The 12,478-nt window shown below is 38.1% G+C and overlaps 1 protein-coding gene across 6 annotated transcripts in view; it reads right to left on the bottom strand.

The window, feature by feature from the left end:
* The window catches only part of megf11 (multiple EGF-like-domains 11), a 173,109-nt gene that overhangs the window by 104,136 nt on the left and 56,495 nt on the right, over positions 1 to 12,478 (bottom strand). For 3 of the 6 annotated variants that reach the window (XM_028449412.1, XM_028449413.1, XM_028449416.1), the window contains 2 exons: positions 2,115 to 2,207; positions 1,951 to 1,971 (listed from right to left, as the gene is read on the bottom strand). In XM_028449412.1, coding sequence (XP_028305213.1) covers positions 1,951 to 1,971; positions 2,115 to 2,207 — 114 coding nt within the window. The remainder of the gene's footprint in view (positions 1 to 1,950; positions 1,972 to 2,114; positions 2,208 to 12,478) is intronic. The other 3 variants (XM_028449414.1, XM_028449415.1, XM_028449417.1) reach the window with 1 other exon arrangement.

The following is a 12,478-nucleotide window of genomic DNA, read 5'->3' as shown; positions in this document are numbered from 1 at the left end:
CAGCCCTAAAAAATACAAAGGAAAAAAAATCGAGCTCAGACAGAGAAAAACAGACTGCTATCAGCTCAGGTAGCACATTGTCTTATAAAGAGGCAAAAATGAAAAAGGAAACAACCAATAAATGATGCAAGGTTAGAGAAACATGTTCAAAACCCCATTTCGCAAACACAAGGAACAGGCATTTGAGCAATCAAACAAACCGACAAAAGAGATAAATCATTCATCTGACTTTAGGGAGAACACAACAACCTCTGCTCACAATGCTCCAAATCCACACATGAACACAGCAGAGCAACATCTGCAAACATCTGCAAGCAGCCGACAAAAGAAAACATCAACAATAGCTGTTTTTTTCCTGTGTGTCCTTGAAATGAGAAATACCCCAGGACTCTGAGCAGGTCACAGTGCAGGTCTGGGCTCAGTGGGGTTTTTCCGTCAGGTCGCGGAAGGGAATTAAATGTTTTCTGGCTCCAGCAGGTGGACATCAGCAGGATAAATAACAACCAATGTCTCGCCTTAGCTTTTACCTCCACTCCTATATAGCTCACTAAATCACCCCCACCTTATTCCCTTCTTCATACCAGCTTGAAACACTTTGTCTCTTTAGTTCCCCACCTGACCCATATGCAAAAGCACTTCCTGGTGGGTGCTGCTCCAGAAACTAGGTCCAAGCTTTTGATCCAGCTCCAGATCAGTGGCTGAAAGGCTGTCACATCAGCTTTAGGCCACGCAGCATCCCACAGCAGCTCTTCATCTCCAGGCCTGGGTGACACACTTTTCATCATATTCACACATCCTTTGTCATGTGACAAGCTCATTTTACACTCTCACCAGCTGCTGCTCCAGGCTTTCAAACACACATTAATACCTCAACATGAACACAAAGTTGGTCAAAAGAAAGCTTGGCATTAATTATTTTAAAGCAGACTAAATTGTTAATATATTAATATTTTTGAAGTGCCACAATCATTGGCGGCATCCAAACACAGACAGTCTTTACTATTTTGGCTATCTGTGCTGGTAGGAAGTAAGATTTACAATGAAAGACCAAAAACATGCTGAACCATTTACACAATAAATAAGGACAGATTTAATTTAAAAATTGGCACTCATTCCTCATTTCTACAGATGAAAGCTCATAAATGAAAAAGCATGGAATCATGCCTGGAATGGAAATCTACAGTTATGATTAATGCTTCCGTCTCAATCATCAAGTCAGTTTTAACAAGGTGGATCAGCCAAGCACTTGCGGGCTGAAAGAAACGCATAGCTACACTTCTAACTAAGAGTGGGACAAGAATCCCCCAAGGCCCTGAAAGCTCACATCCTTCATGTTGGACCCTCAGCGGTCTAAGAGTGCACGGCAGCACCAAACGGCTCCGGCTCACCATTTATGCTTGTGAATCCACCCTCTGAAAGGCTGCAGCAGGAGAATCTGATTTACACACAGTTGCTAATCAGGAAAAGGCTTTCTTGCTAATGAAAACTCACCGATCTATACAGTAACACTATTGATATGATTTTATTTGCCATTACTCATTCCTAAATAGGCAACAGCAGTGAAATGCCTTCTCAATGTAACAGAGGAAATCTAGGGTAAGATGTCAAGTGCTACTTTAACCTTCAAAATTAGAGCATTTTGGATTTCTTACAGCACAAAGTTCACAGAAGAGTGAACAGCTGATATAGTAATAGAACCCATAATAGTTGTGGGAGCTGCAGCCAGAAAAGCCATTGCAATGGTTTGTTTCTGCCTGGCTCCAGTTCATAATCATCTGAACACGTCATCAGTACCGGCCTAATCATGATTAACATCATAACAGAGAGTTTGCTAGACATAAGGGGGTGCAACCAACCATCCATTCATCCATCCATCCATCCATCCGCCGTATTCATCAAGCAAATCACTTCCACTTACAGCAAAATAAAAATGAATTCATTGTGACTTACCTGTTCCATTGGCTGTGTTTGCTAAGAAGAGAGGATACAAAGCTAAGCAGCTTTGAGATAGACCGATAATAAGATATATAACAGAATCACAGCAAAGTCTTATGGACTATCTGGCTTTGAAAGCCATTTAGGAATGAATTAGGTGATAAAGAAAGGTCACTCACCACTGGAACAGTCCAGGCCGCCCCACCCGGGCTCACACTGGCATGTGTCAGGAGACACGCAGCGACCGTGGACGCACTCCTCAGAGCATAGAGCTGCAACACACACACACACACGCGCGCACACGCACACACACACACACACACACACACACACACACACACACACACACACACACACACACACACACACACACACACACACACACACACACACACACACACACACACACACCCACACACACCCACACACACACACACACACACACACACACACACACACAGTCAAGTTTACAGAGGTTCCAAAAGTACTAGTCTTCAGTACTCAAGTAAAAGTATAGATATTTTAATAAAAAATTACTCTCGTAAAAGTATTGACGTTGCTCCCTTACTTGAGGAAAAATAAAAAGGTACATGTGACTATGTACTTAAGTAAAAAAGTAAAAAGTAAAACAAATGTCCCTTCAATAATAAGACAGTTTTTAAACCAGTAAATTCCATATATTTAATTATTTTAAGAACATGTGGAAAACTGGTACAAGGAAATAAATTAAATCTGTTACCTTTGAACACCTGGAGAATTTAGCACTCAAATATACAATTAAAAAATATGTTTCAAGAAAAATAACGCAAATGGCAATTTAAACCCAGAGTAACTTTGAGTGAACATTTTAAAAAAAACTTGAATATGTTAACTATAAAACTAAGGGACCTGCCTAACAGAAAAAAACTCAAACTACCAACATTTTTCATTTAGTCTCAAGAGAATCATGTTCTCCAGGTTTCTTGAATGGAGATTTTCTCCTTTTTGGTCTGAAAATTAGTCCTGCTGCTCTGAAAAGCCTTTCACAAGCAGCTTGATAGTTGTTTTGATAGCTCATTTTTAAAATGTAAGGAGTAGAAAGTACAGATTAAAAAGTAAAAGTTAAAAGATACTCAAGTAAAGTACAGATACCAGAAAAAAAACTACTTAAGTACAGTAACAAAGTATTTGTACTTCTTTACTTGTCACTTCTGCAAGTTTATAATTACATTCACACACAACAGGAGTGTAAAACATTGTTAAACCACCAATAAACACCCAATGAAAAGCACTGTACCAGTTGAAAGAAATTGGGTCATAAAATTGATCACTTGATATATCTATATAGGCCTGAGCACTTAGCTGGACATGTTTGTTAGTAGAATGAATCCTTGGTCAACATGTTGGTTCATAACATAGCCCAGCAGACTGAGCCATGATGGGACATGCTGTAAATCACCTCTAATTTGATCAGCCAGCACTTTGTCATACAGTGAAGCTTCAGTGAAGGAGGCCCAGGCACTGCGGTGTTTACCAACTGTGCAGTTTTCTTGATCATTCATATTGAGCAACACGGCACCAAATTGATTGGACCAGCATTAGTATTCTGACCAGCATGTTCTCTAGAGTTGGAAGTTGGAAGCAGAGCACCTATATCAGGGTGTTTGTTTTCTTCTCTATTTGCAGTTTAAACAACGATGGGAGTGTATCACAGAAACATGAATGAAGACATGGTTGCTAAGGTTTTCTGACGAGCAGGGTTAAAATGAGATGGCTCTGATCTTGGGGGGGGGGGGGGGGTACAGTCAGGCCATATCAAATAAAAACGTCTGATGGAGATCTGCATTTTACTAACATGGCCCATAAAAACAAACCACAGTCCAAGGGCAGCAGAGTGGATAACTGTTCATACCTAAACAACTTAAAGGGGCAGTATTATGAAAAAATCAATTTACAACCCCTGGCAAAAATGATGGAATCACCAGTCTTGGAGAATGTTCAATCAGTTGTTCCATTTTTTTGAAAATAAGTTGATCACAGACAAAACCGAAGTAATTTAAAATGGCAATATTCTGGCTTTAACAAACACTAAAAGGAATCAAGAAAAAAAATTGTGGTAGTCAATACAATTGTTTTTTTAGATCAAGCAGAGGGGAAAAAAATATGGAATCACTCAGTTCTGAGGAAAAAATTACGGAATCACCCTGTAAGTTTCTATTTCCAAAATGAACACCTGAATCAATTTAAATCTGCTCATTCATCTGCGGTAAAAAAGGAGTGCTCACACCTTGGAGAGCTGTTGCACAAAGCAGCACAAGAGATGTCATTTGAAACAAAGGAGAGGATTATCAGACTTCTTAAAGAAGGCAAATCATCACGGAATGTTGCAAAAGATGTTGGTTGTTTGCAGTCAGCTGTGTCTAAAATCTGGACCAAATGCAAACAACATAGGAAGCTTGTAAAAGCCAAGCATACTGGTAGACCAAGGAAGACATCAAAGTGTCAAGACAGAAAACAAATAGGTGTTGAAAACAGAAAATGCACAGTAAAACAAATGAGGAACAAATGGGTGGAAACTGGAGTCAACGTCTGTGACTGAACTGTAAGAAACCGCCTAAAGGGAAAGGGAGTCACATACAGAAAAGCTAAACAAAAGCCACCATTAACACCTAAACAGAAAAGAACAAGGTTACAATGGGCTAAGGAAAAGCAATCGTGGACTGCGGATGAAAGTCATGTTTGGTGATGAATCGTGAATCTGCATTGGGCAAGGTGATGATGCTGGAACTTTTGTTTGGTACCGTTCCAATGAGATTTATGAAGATGACTGCCTGAAGAAAACATGTACATTTCTACTGTCATTGATGATAAGGGCCTGCATGTTAGGTAAAGGCACTGGGAAGATCATTACATCTTCAATAAATGCACAAGATTATGTTGACATTTTGGGCACTTTTCTTATTCCCTCAATTGAAAGGATGTTTGGGGATGACATCATTTATCAAGATGATAATGCCTCTTGCCATAGAGCAAAAACAGTGAAAACGATCCTTGAAGAAAGACACATAGGGTCAATGTAATGACCTGCAAATAATCTGGATCTCAAAATTGAAGAGAATGGTCCATGACAAGGATCAATCCTGCAAAGCTGATCTGGCAGCAATCAGAGAAAGTTGGAGTTGGATTGATGAAGAGTAGTTTGTCACTCATTAAGTCCATGCCTCAGAGACTGCAAGCTGTTATAAAAGCCAAAGGTGGTGCAACAAAGTACTACTGGTGCATTGTAGTGTTCTTTTGTCTGTTTGTTTTTCATGATTCCATAATGTTTTCCTCAAAATTGAGTGATTCCATATTTTTTCCCTCTGCTTGATCTAAAAAAGCAATTATTATTGACTACTAGAATTTTTTTCTTGATTTCTTTTAGTGTTTCTTAACGACATACATTTTTAAATTACTCCAATTTTGTGGCGTGTCTGTGGTCTACATTTTTTCTACAAAATGAAACAACTGATTGAACATTCTCCAAGACTAGTGATTCCATCATTTCTGCCAGGGGTTGTATAATGGTTTAATAGCCTCATTCAGAGGGCCAAAGTTTAAACAGTTTTACTAATTGCTATTCCACCATTTGTAAAAAGTCAGCTCCAAACAGGCCAGTTGGATTTTTCATAAGGCAAAAACTCCTCCTTCTGACAATCCTGGCTCCTCCTATCCTACTTAAGAATGTGAGCTCCTCCCTCTCAAACTACCTCACAGGTAAATTGAGAGTGCACCCAACATGTTATTAGGGGTTGGTTGTTGTGTAATTGTATGGGACTTTCAGGGCGAGAAAAATAATGGTAATTTAAAAAAATGCTGGTCAATGTAATTTTAATTAAATTGTAATTGAACATGGATAATTGAAGACGTAATTGTAACTGAAATATGTAATTGACCCCAACCGTGGTCGCCATTATACCGCCTCATATCGCCTTTATGGGATGATCTGACGTGTTTGTGACCCAATGCGACGCAGTGGTTGGACAAAAAATGGACTATCATCTTAAATTGACTATTCTCTCTCTCTCTTTATATATATATATATATATATATATAAACTATATGGAAGCTCTGTTGCAGCTTCTAACCTAATGTGCTACCATTACATATAAGAAATGCCCTATCACTGTTCAGTTTTAAAACTGCTCTTAAATCCCATTTTTATTCCTTGGCTTTTAACCCAATATTAGACTCTGCTCTTGTTTTAGTGTCCCGTGGTTTGTCTTTATTCACTGTTGTGCTTCACAATTCCATCAGTTTTCATTCTTGTTTATTTCAATGTTTTGCGGTTGATTGTACAGTATATATTGTGTACAGCACTTTGTGCCAGCTGTGGCTGCCTTAAAGGGCTTTATAAATGAAGTTGAGTTTAGTTGAGAATTTCTGTTTTCAGAAGTGATGAGGAGAAGGAAGTGACTGCAAATGATTTATTGCTACTGCTGTGATAAACACACCCTGAAGCAGCGTTTGTCGGACTTGCAATCACAATAGCCTCTTAAATAACCATGTGTTTTACTGTAATGTGCAGTTTTTTTGGCTGAAAACAATAACAAGAGTGTGTGAATAGCAAAAGACAATCACTATGGTGATAAAGCTGTGGTGTGCAGTCTTCATCTACAAAAAACGCCTTCTCATGCATATGCATGAAGGCCCAAAAACAGCCTATTTTTAGAAGCATCATTGAAGTGACTTTTCAGAGGCTAGAACTCCAGAAAATAGGCGAGTTTGGGAAAACAAACCTCAAATACTATGTTGATGGGGTTCTTAGAACAAATGGAGATGGGTGGAAAATAGCATAATACTGGACCTTTAACATCTTAAGCAAAGTAGATATTTACATTTCTACACCCAACCGTTACTGAGTTATTATTATTTTTTGTTTTAAAATGATCAACGGACTCTGTGAATCTACAAAAAATAAAATGACCAGACAACATTCAAATGCATCACATCATAGCAGACCAATCAGATTAAACCTTAATGCACGGCACTAAAACAGCATTAAATGCATGTTATTTTTTCAGTTTTAGAGTTCATAAATGTATCTATACTTAGAACCTGATTTATTATTTTTTTAAATTGACTTCATTGAAGTTGTTTTATTTAAAAAAAAAATTGTACATTTTGACAAATGAGGTGTGTTGACTGTGTAGGAGGTCATGTATATGACAGATACCACGGCACACTTTTTGACCACTTTGGTCAGAAACAGTTTCCTCCTTTTTCCCTTTCAAACAGAGACAAAGAAGCTGAGAATTTACGACTGTTTGTTCTTCCCCCACTGCTCCTTGAAGCACATGGCAGAATGTTTTGCCTTTGTGCTCTACTGTTCTCCAGGAATTAACAATGAAACATCCTAAAAGTGGACACAAATTTTTGATAAAAGTTTGAAATGTATTTTTTATACTGCCACTAACTCTCTTTATTCACAGGAAATCAAGGACATTCTTAGAACAAGATCATATAATTGTTTTTACAGTAAAAGTGTTCCTAAGGAATATCTCACATTAACTTTGCATAAAGTATATGATGTTTGGTGCCAGAATAACATAATAAATATGATCTCTGCTTTCGTCTCATTTTGAAAGTTATAATCTAACTGGTTTCTGAGTTATATTCATATTTCTTGTCCCAAAAGGTTTCTCATTCATTCTTCTCTTATCACACATACATGATAGTCACAACCCACAAAACATCCAAAGCAATCTAATTGGCTCCCGAAAACGCGTCGACCAACAGAATCACTTAGACCACGTTAAAACCGAAGCGCAAAATTTAAATCATTGGATTTCGGTGGTGCTACACGCTCCGGCCCCACTGCAGTGTACGTTATTCTCGTTTGTCAAACTTTATTTTCTTTGTAACCTCAAAGTGTTTTCTTTCATTAGACCTTTTAAATAAGCTTGTGCTTCCCAGAGATAAAACCTCCTGTTCCAACTGAAGGAGCTGAACACTGAACCACAAGAACAAAGGTCTGCATGATCTGAGCTGAGTCTTAACGCCAGAGCAAAGCATGCTGTGCTGAAGAAGTCTACGCAAGGTCAGTTCTCGACCCGTGGTGAAGAACACAAGTCAGAACCAGTGGAAACCTGCTGACCAAACAAGCTGTGAAACGCGCTGAACAAGGAACAGGGCCATCGGTCCTATCACAAGCCAGAACCAAGTTTTGCTCCTCAGACTTTTCTTCAACAACCTGTCTGCCACAAGAGATGGACCACCGACCACGGACCCATCAGAACCGAGGTACTCTGGATCTCAAATTCTAATCGGGCCTAAAGTAATCGCAGCCACATGGTTCCACACTGATCTTATCATAGCTCTCTCTCACACACACACACACACACACACACACACACACACACACACACACACACACACACACACACACACTGAATTCATGCTACTTTTCTTTCTTTCTCTCCTTCTTTCTCTACTAAGCTTTTACCTTTAAAGTGTATATACATTCACCCTTAGTTCAGTGAGCATAGCGATCTTTTTGCTTTCAATCAATCAATCAATCAATCTTTTATTTGTATAGCACCAAATCATAACCATTGGTATTTCAAGACACTTTACAGTAGAGCAGTCTTAAGGACGGACTCTTCATTTTATGGATACACACATATGCATATATACATATATACACATACATATGTATCCCACACCCAACATGCTTTATTGTGTTAGTAGGTTTTAACTTGTTTTGATTAATAAATGTTTATACTTTGAGAAGTTGTCTGTGGTTTATGAAAATATTACAATCATAAGGTTTGTTATATGGAGAGTAGATAGTCTTGACAAGAATTCACAACCCTGGATGACAAGGTGTTAATAAATAATTAAGTGATCTGAAACACTTTAACTCGATTTCAGATGGCACCTCTTGGCAAATTACTGTAATATTATTAATAATTAATATAATTCTTATCACTCCTTGTCCAAGCTCCTCCCCTAACAACTAAAGCTAAAGCCTTATTTAGACATCACATGTTGGTTGCTGGTTTCTCGTCAGAACATATATGTTTGCTTTCCTGTTTTTCCTTAGCGTTTGGCTTTGCTGCTCTCAGACCTAACCATGGAGGGTCTAATTCGGACACTCATCTTCACTTTGTATTAATAAAATGTTATGTTTATATCAAGTTGTCCACAGAGAATTATTTACATCATCACATCAACATTTAGAAAAAGGGAAAACCCACTACACAAACCTTTTCCTTTATTCAGATGCCTTTGTGGAAAATAAATGAAGTTCCAATTGTGCAAGATTTGGTCTCTTCTTTTTTAAGTTTATACATGATATGTTTACTGTATGCAAGGGAACCGTGGCAAGATTTATTACCAAAAATAAACGTGGGGGGTGAAAGTAATTGGTAACTTTTACTTTGAGTACTATTTAATTTAGCTACTTTTTACTTGTACTTGAGGATTTTATGTATGAATTACTTGTACTTGTACTTGAGTACAATTTCAATTAAGTAACAGTACTTCTACTTGAGTAGGATATATCAGTACTCTTTACACCTCTGCTGCTGCTGTTGGAGTCACAGTGGAAACCCCCTCCCGGATTAAACCGTATGTCATGCATCCTGCAGGGAGAGGTCAGCACAAGCGGACAGTGCTACTATAGATTTCCTCCCAATCAGAGTTTGATTAGGATCCATCACCAGCTGGAAAAAAGAGGCGGCAGACGGAGGGAGACAACGAGTGAGTCCCAAACGTCCACAAACCAGCGCTAATCGCAGAAATGCTCTGGAGGCAAATATGGTAAATCAGAGATTGAAAGATAATTCAGGGCTGATTTGTGAGTGTCGCTACTGTCTAATTACAGGAAGCCTAAAGAGGGGAGAGCTCCAGAATTTTGTGCTGACGAAGGGGAAAGAGATCGACTACCTGTAATCAATGAGTCCACAGTATGCAGAGTTCCCAAAGACAAAAGAGAAGACACATTCAATGTCACCATGATGAGTTGATTTCATTTAGTTATAATCAGCAAATTCTGATCAGTGAGAACAGGGAAATGCAAATGTGTCACATCCTTTGAAAAAAAATAAAAAATAAATATGGAAATGAAGTTTTGGATATGAGAGAAAGAGAAGCGTAGCCTTCTCCTGAGATCTGAACCAGTGTACTGAGAGGATGGCATAATAAAGGAGGAGGTAGGTCTTTCATTTTAATTGAAATTCATGAATCACTCTGGCTACCTCATGTCTAAGGAATCTGTTGGAAAATTGAGTCTTTCATCGAGATAAAAGACTAATCTCACTCATTATGCAGAAGTGTTATCAGTGAGGAACAATGCAGTTAATGGGTGATTGTCAAGCACTGCTAATAGATTTTATATTTTTGTCAAGGCCTCACCACAATCCCTAAAAATGTGTAACAGTGGTTTTCCAAGGGTTTCTCTATGTATTGGGAGGCTTTGTTAGATTTAGGGTATTTTACAGTCTAATAAAGCTTATTTGTAAAATTTCAAAATGACAAAATGTCTAATTTATATGTACAGTAGGTAACCCTTAAAGCTGATATCCGGAGGATGAAAAGAGAGAGAGAAAATTCAAAAGCGAAAGCCTCAATGTCTCTCCCTTAACAGCTCCACTTTCTCCCCCTGCCTCTGCCAACCTACCAGAAGCCAAGCCTCTAATTTTATGCATTGCAGAACATGACAACTATGTTTAACACACCAACATACGTGTAGTATTGTTTTTCACTAATAAAACACTTCTGGTAGTTTGATTAAAACATGTTTATGACCTGTCCATGAGAAATGTCACCAAATCAGGATCCACTCGAAATCCTTTTAAAAGCCATAAGTCCCGCCTCTTTTGAAAAGCAGCTCCGAGATAAACTATGTTGTGGTCATGAATACATTTATCCGCAAACTTTGTACCTGGACTTTTCTTCTGTTTTTTAGTAGAAGCTTTGGAGTTTCGGATTGCTTCTCCATGATGCTGTGCTGCGCATTCACTTTTAATTGTACATTTTGACAAACCTTTTATTTTATACAGAGGCCTTTCTGGAAAAAGAAATTAAAGCTGATATCCGGAGGGTGAAATGAGAAAGAAAAAATTCAAAAGGGAACATCTTGATGTGCTGCCCTAAACAGCTCCACTTCTACCCCCTGCCTCTGCCAATCTACCAGAAGCCACGCCTCAATGTTTTTGTGCACGCGTATCACGAAACATAACAAGGTCGCATTGATATAGGTCTATGGGTCATCATTATTCTATGGTGCTCAAAGTAGTACCTGTTTGCTGTTGTGATACTCAATCTTGTTTCCGTGCAACAATTTCCGCACGCGCATTCAACTTTGATTGACAGTCTCTGCTACATGAATTCAAAGCCTATTGGCTGGACAATCGCAGTGCGATTTGCAATTTGTATAGGGGTATATAGGACGATGGCGGGACTTACATACATTGACGTATATGAATGACCACCGGCAGCAGACCATAGTAAAAGACTAGTTAGGTATTTTTCGCATTTAAGAAGAATGACACATAAACATAGATTTCTCAGAAACTCCAGATATCAGCTTTAAGCCCCAGACTGAAGTGTCCTAAAATCTAAAAAGTCTATCCATACTTAAGGTTCAAGATGATAACCAACACTATCAAGCCAAAGCATATAAAGTTTACTTTGACGTCTTTTACTGCTACTATGCTCAGTCCCTGGGGATATATTTTTGGCCACAATCTTAATGGCCATCCTTGTCCAAATAGTAATTTCAATAATTAATTAATGGCATCCTTGGCCACGCTCTCTCACCACACTGATTTATTAACCTTTTTTTGTGACATGGTGCATTACCCATGCCTGAAAAGCTACTGCCATCGGGGAGCATTGTTTCCACAGAGAAACGGGCCAGATCTGGGACTTTATATCACTTATATGTTCCTATGGACCAGCCTGATTACCTCTGACAAGGAAATCATATTTTCACCAGTATTTATTTATTTATTTATTTATTTATTTATTTATTTATTTATTTATTTATTTATTTATTTATTTATTCATCTGTTAGCAGGATTACATCAAAAGTACTTAACTTATTTTGACAATGTAGATAAAAGATAGATCTTACATCATGGAAGATAACATTACATTTTGGAGGGAATCAGGATCAATATACGGATTCTGGATCAGTATAAAAAAAAACTCCCAAATTCCTTCATCATTGGCGAAATCTGAAAAATTCATGTCTCAGTTCATAATGACGGATCTTTATGAAATTTGACTCAGTTATGTCAGGTTGGTTCCTAGTTTCATCTGGACTTTTCTACAAAACAAAACAAAAAAAATGGGGATAAATGTGCCTTTAAAGCCTTAAAAACGTGAATGACTATGGTACCATTAATGGGATCCTTGATCTAGATAACTGCCAATATTTGGATATTTAATGCTTGGTGGAAGTTTGCACTCTCACTCAGACTCAGAATACTTTATTTATCCCCGAGGGGCAATTCCTTTACAGTTACATATCCCGTCCAAGAAAACATGAAAAGACAATCACAAATAACATGGAAGT

This window comes from Gouania willdenowi, chromosome 6, assembly GCF_900634775.1.
Source record: "Gouania willdenowi chromosome 6, fGouWil2.1, whole genome shotgun sequence".
NCBI lineage: Eukaryota > Metazoa > Chordata > Actinopteri > Blenniiformes > Gobiesocidae > Gouania > Gouania willdenowi.
The sequence above is the reverse complement of the archived record's forward strand: the minus strand, read 5'-3'. Positions and strand labels throughout refer to the sequence as shown.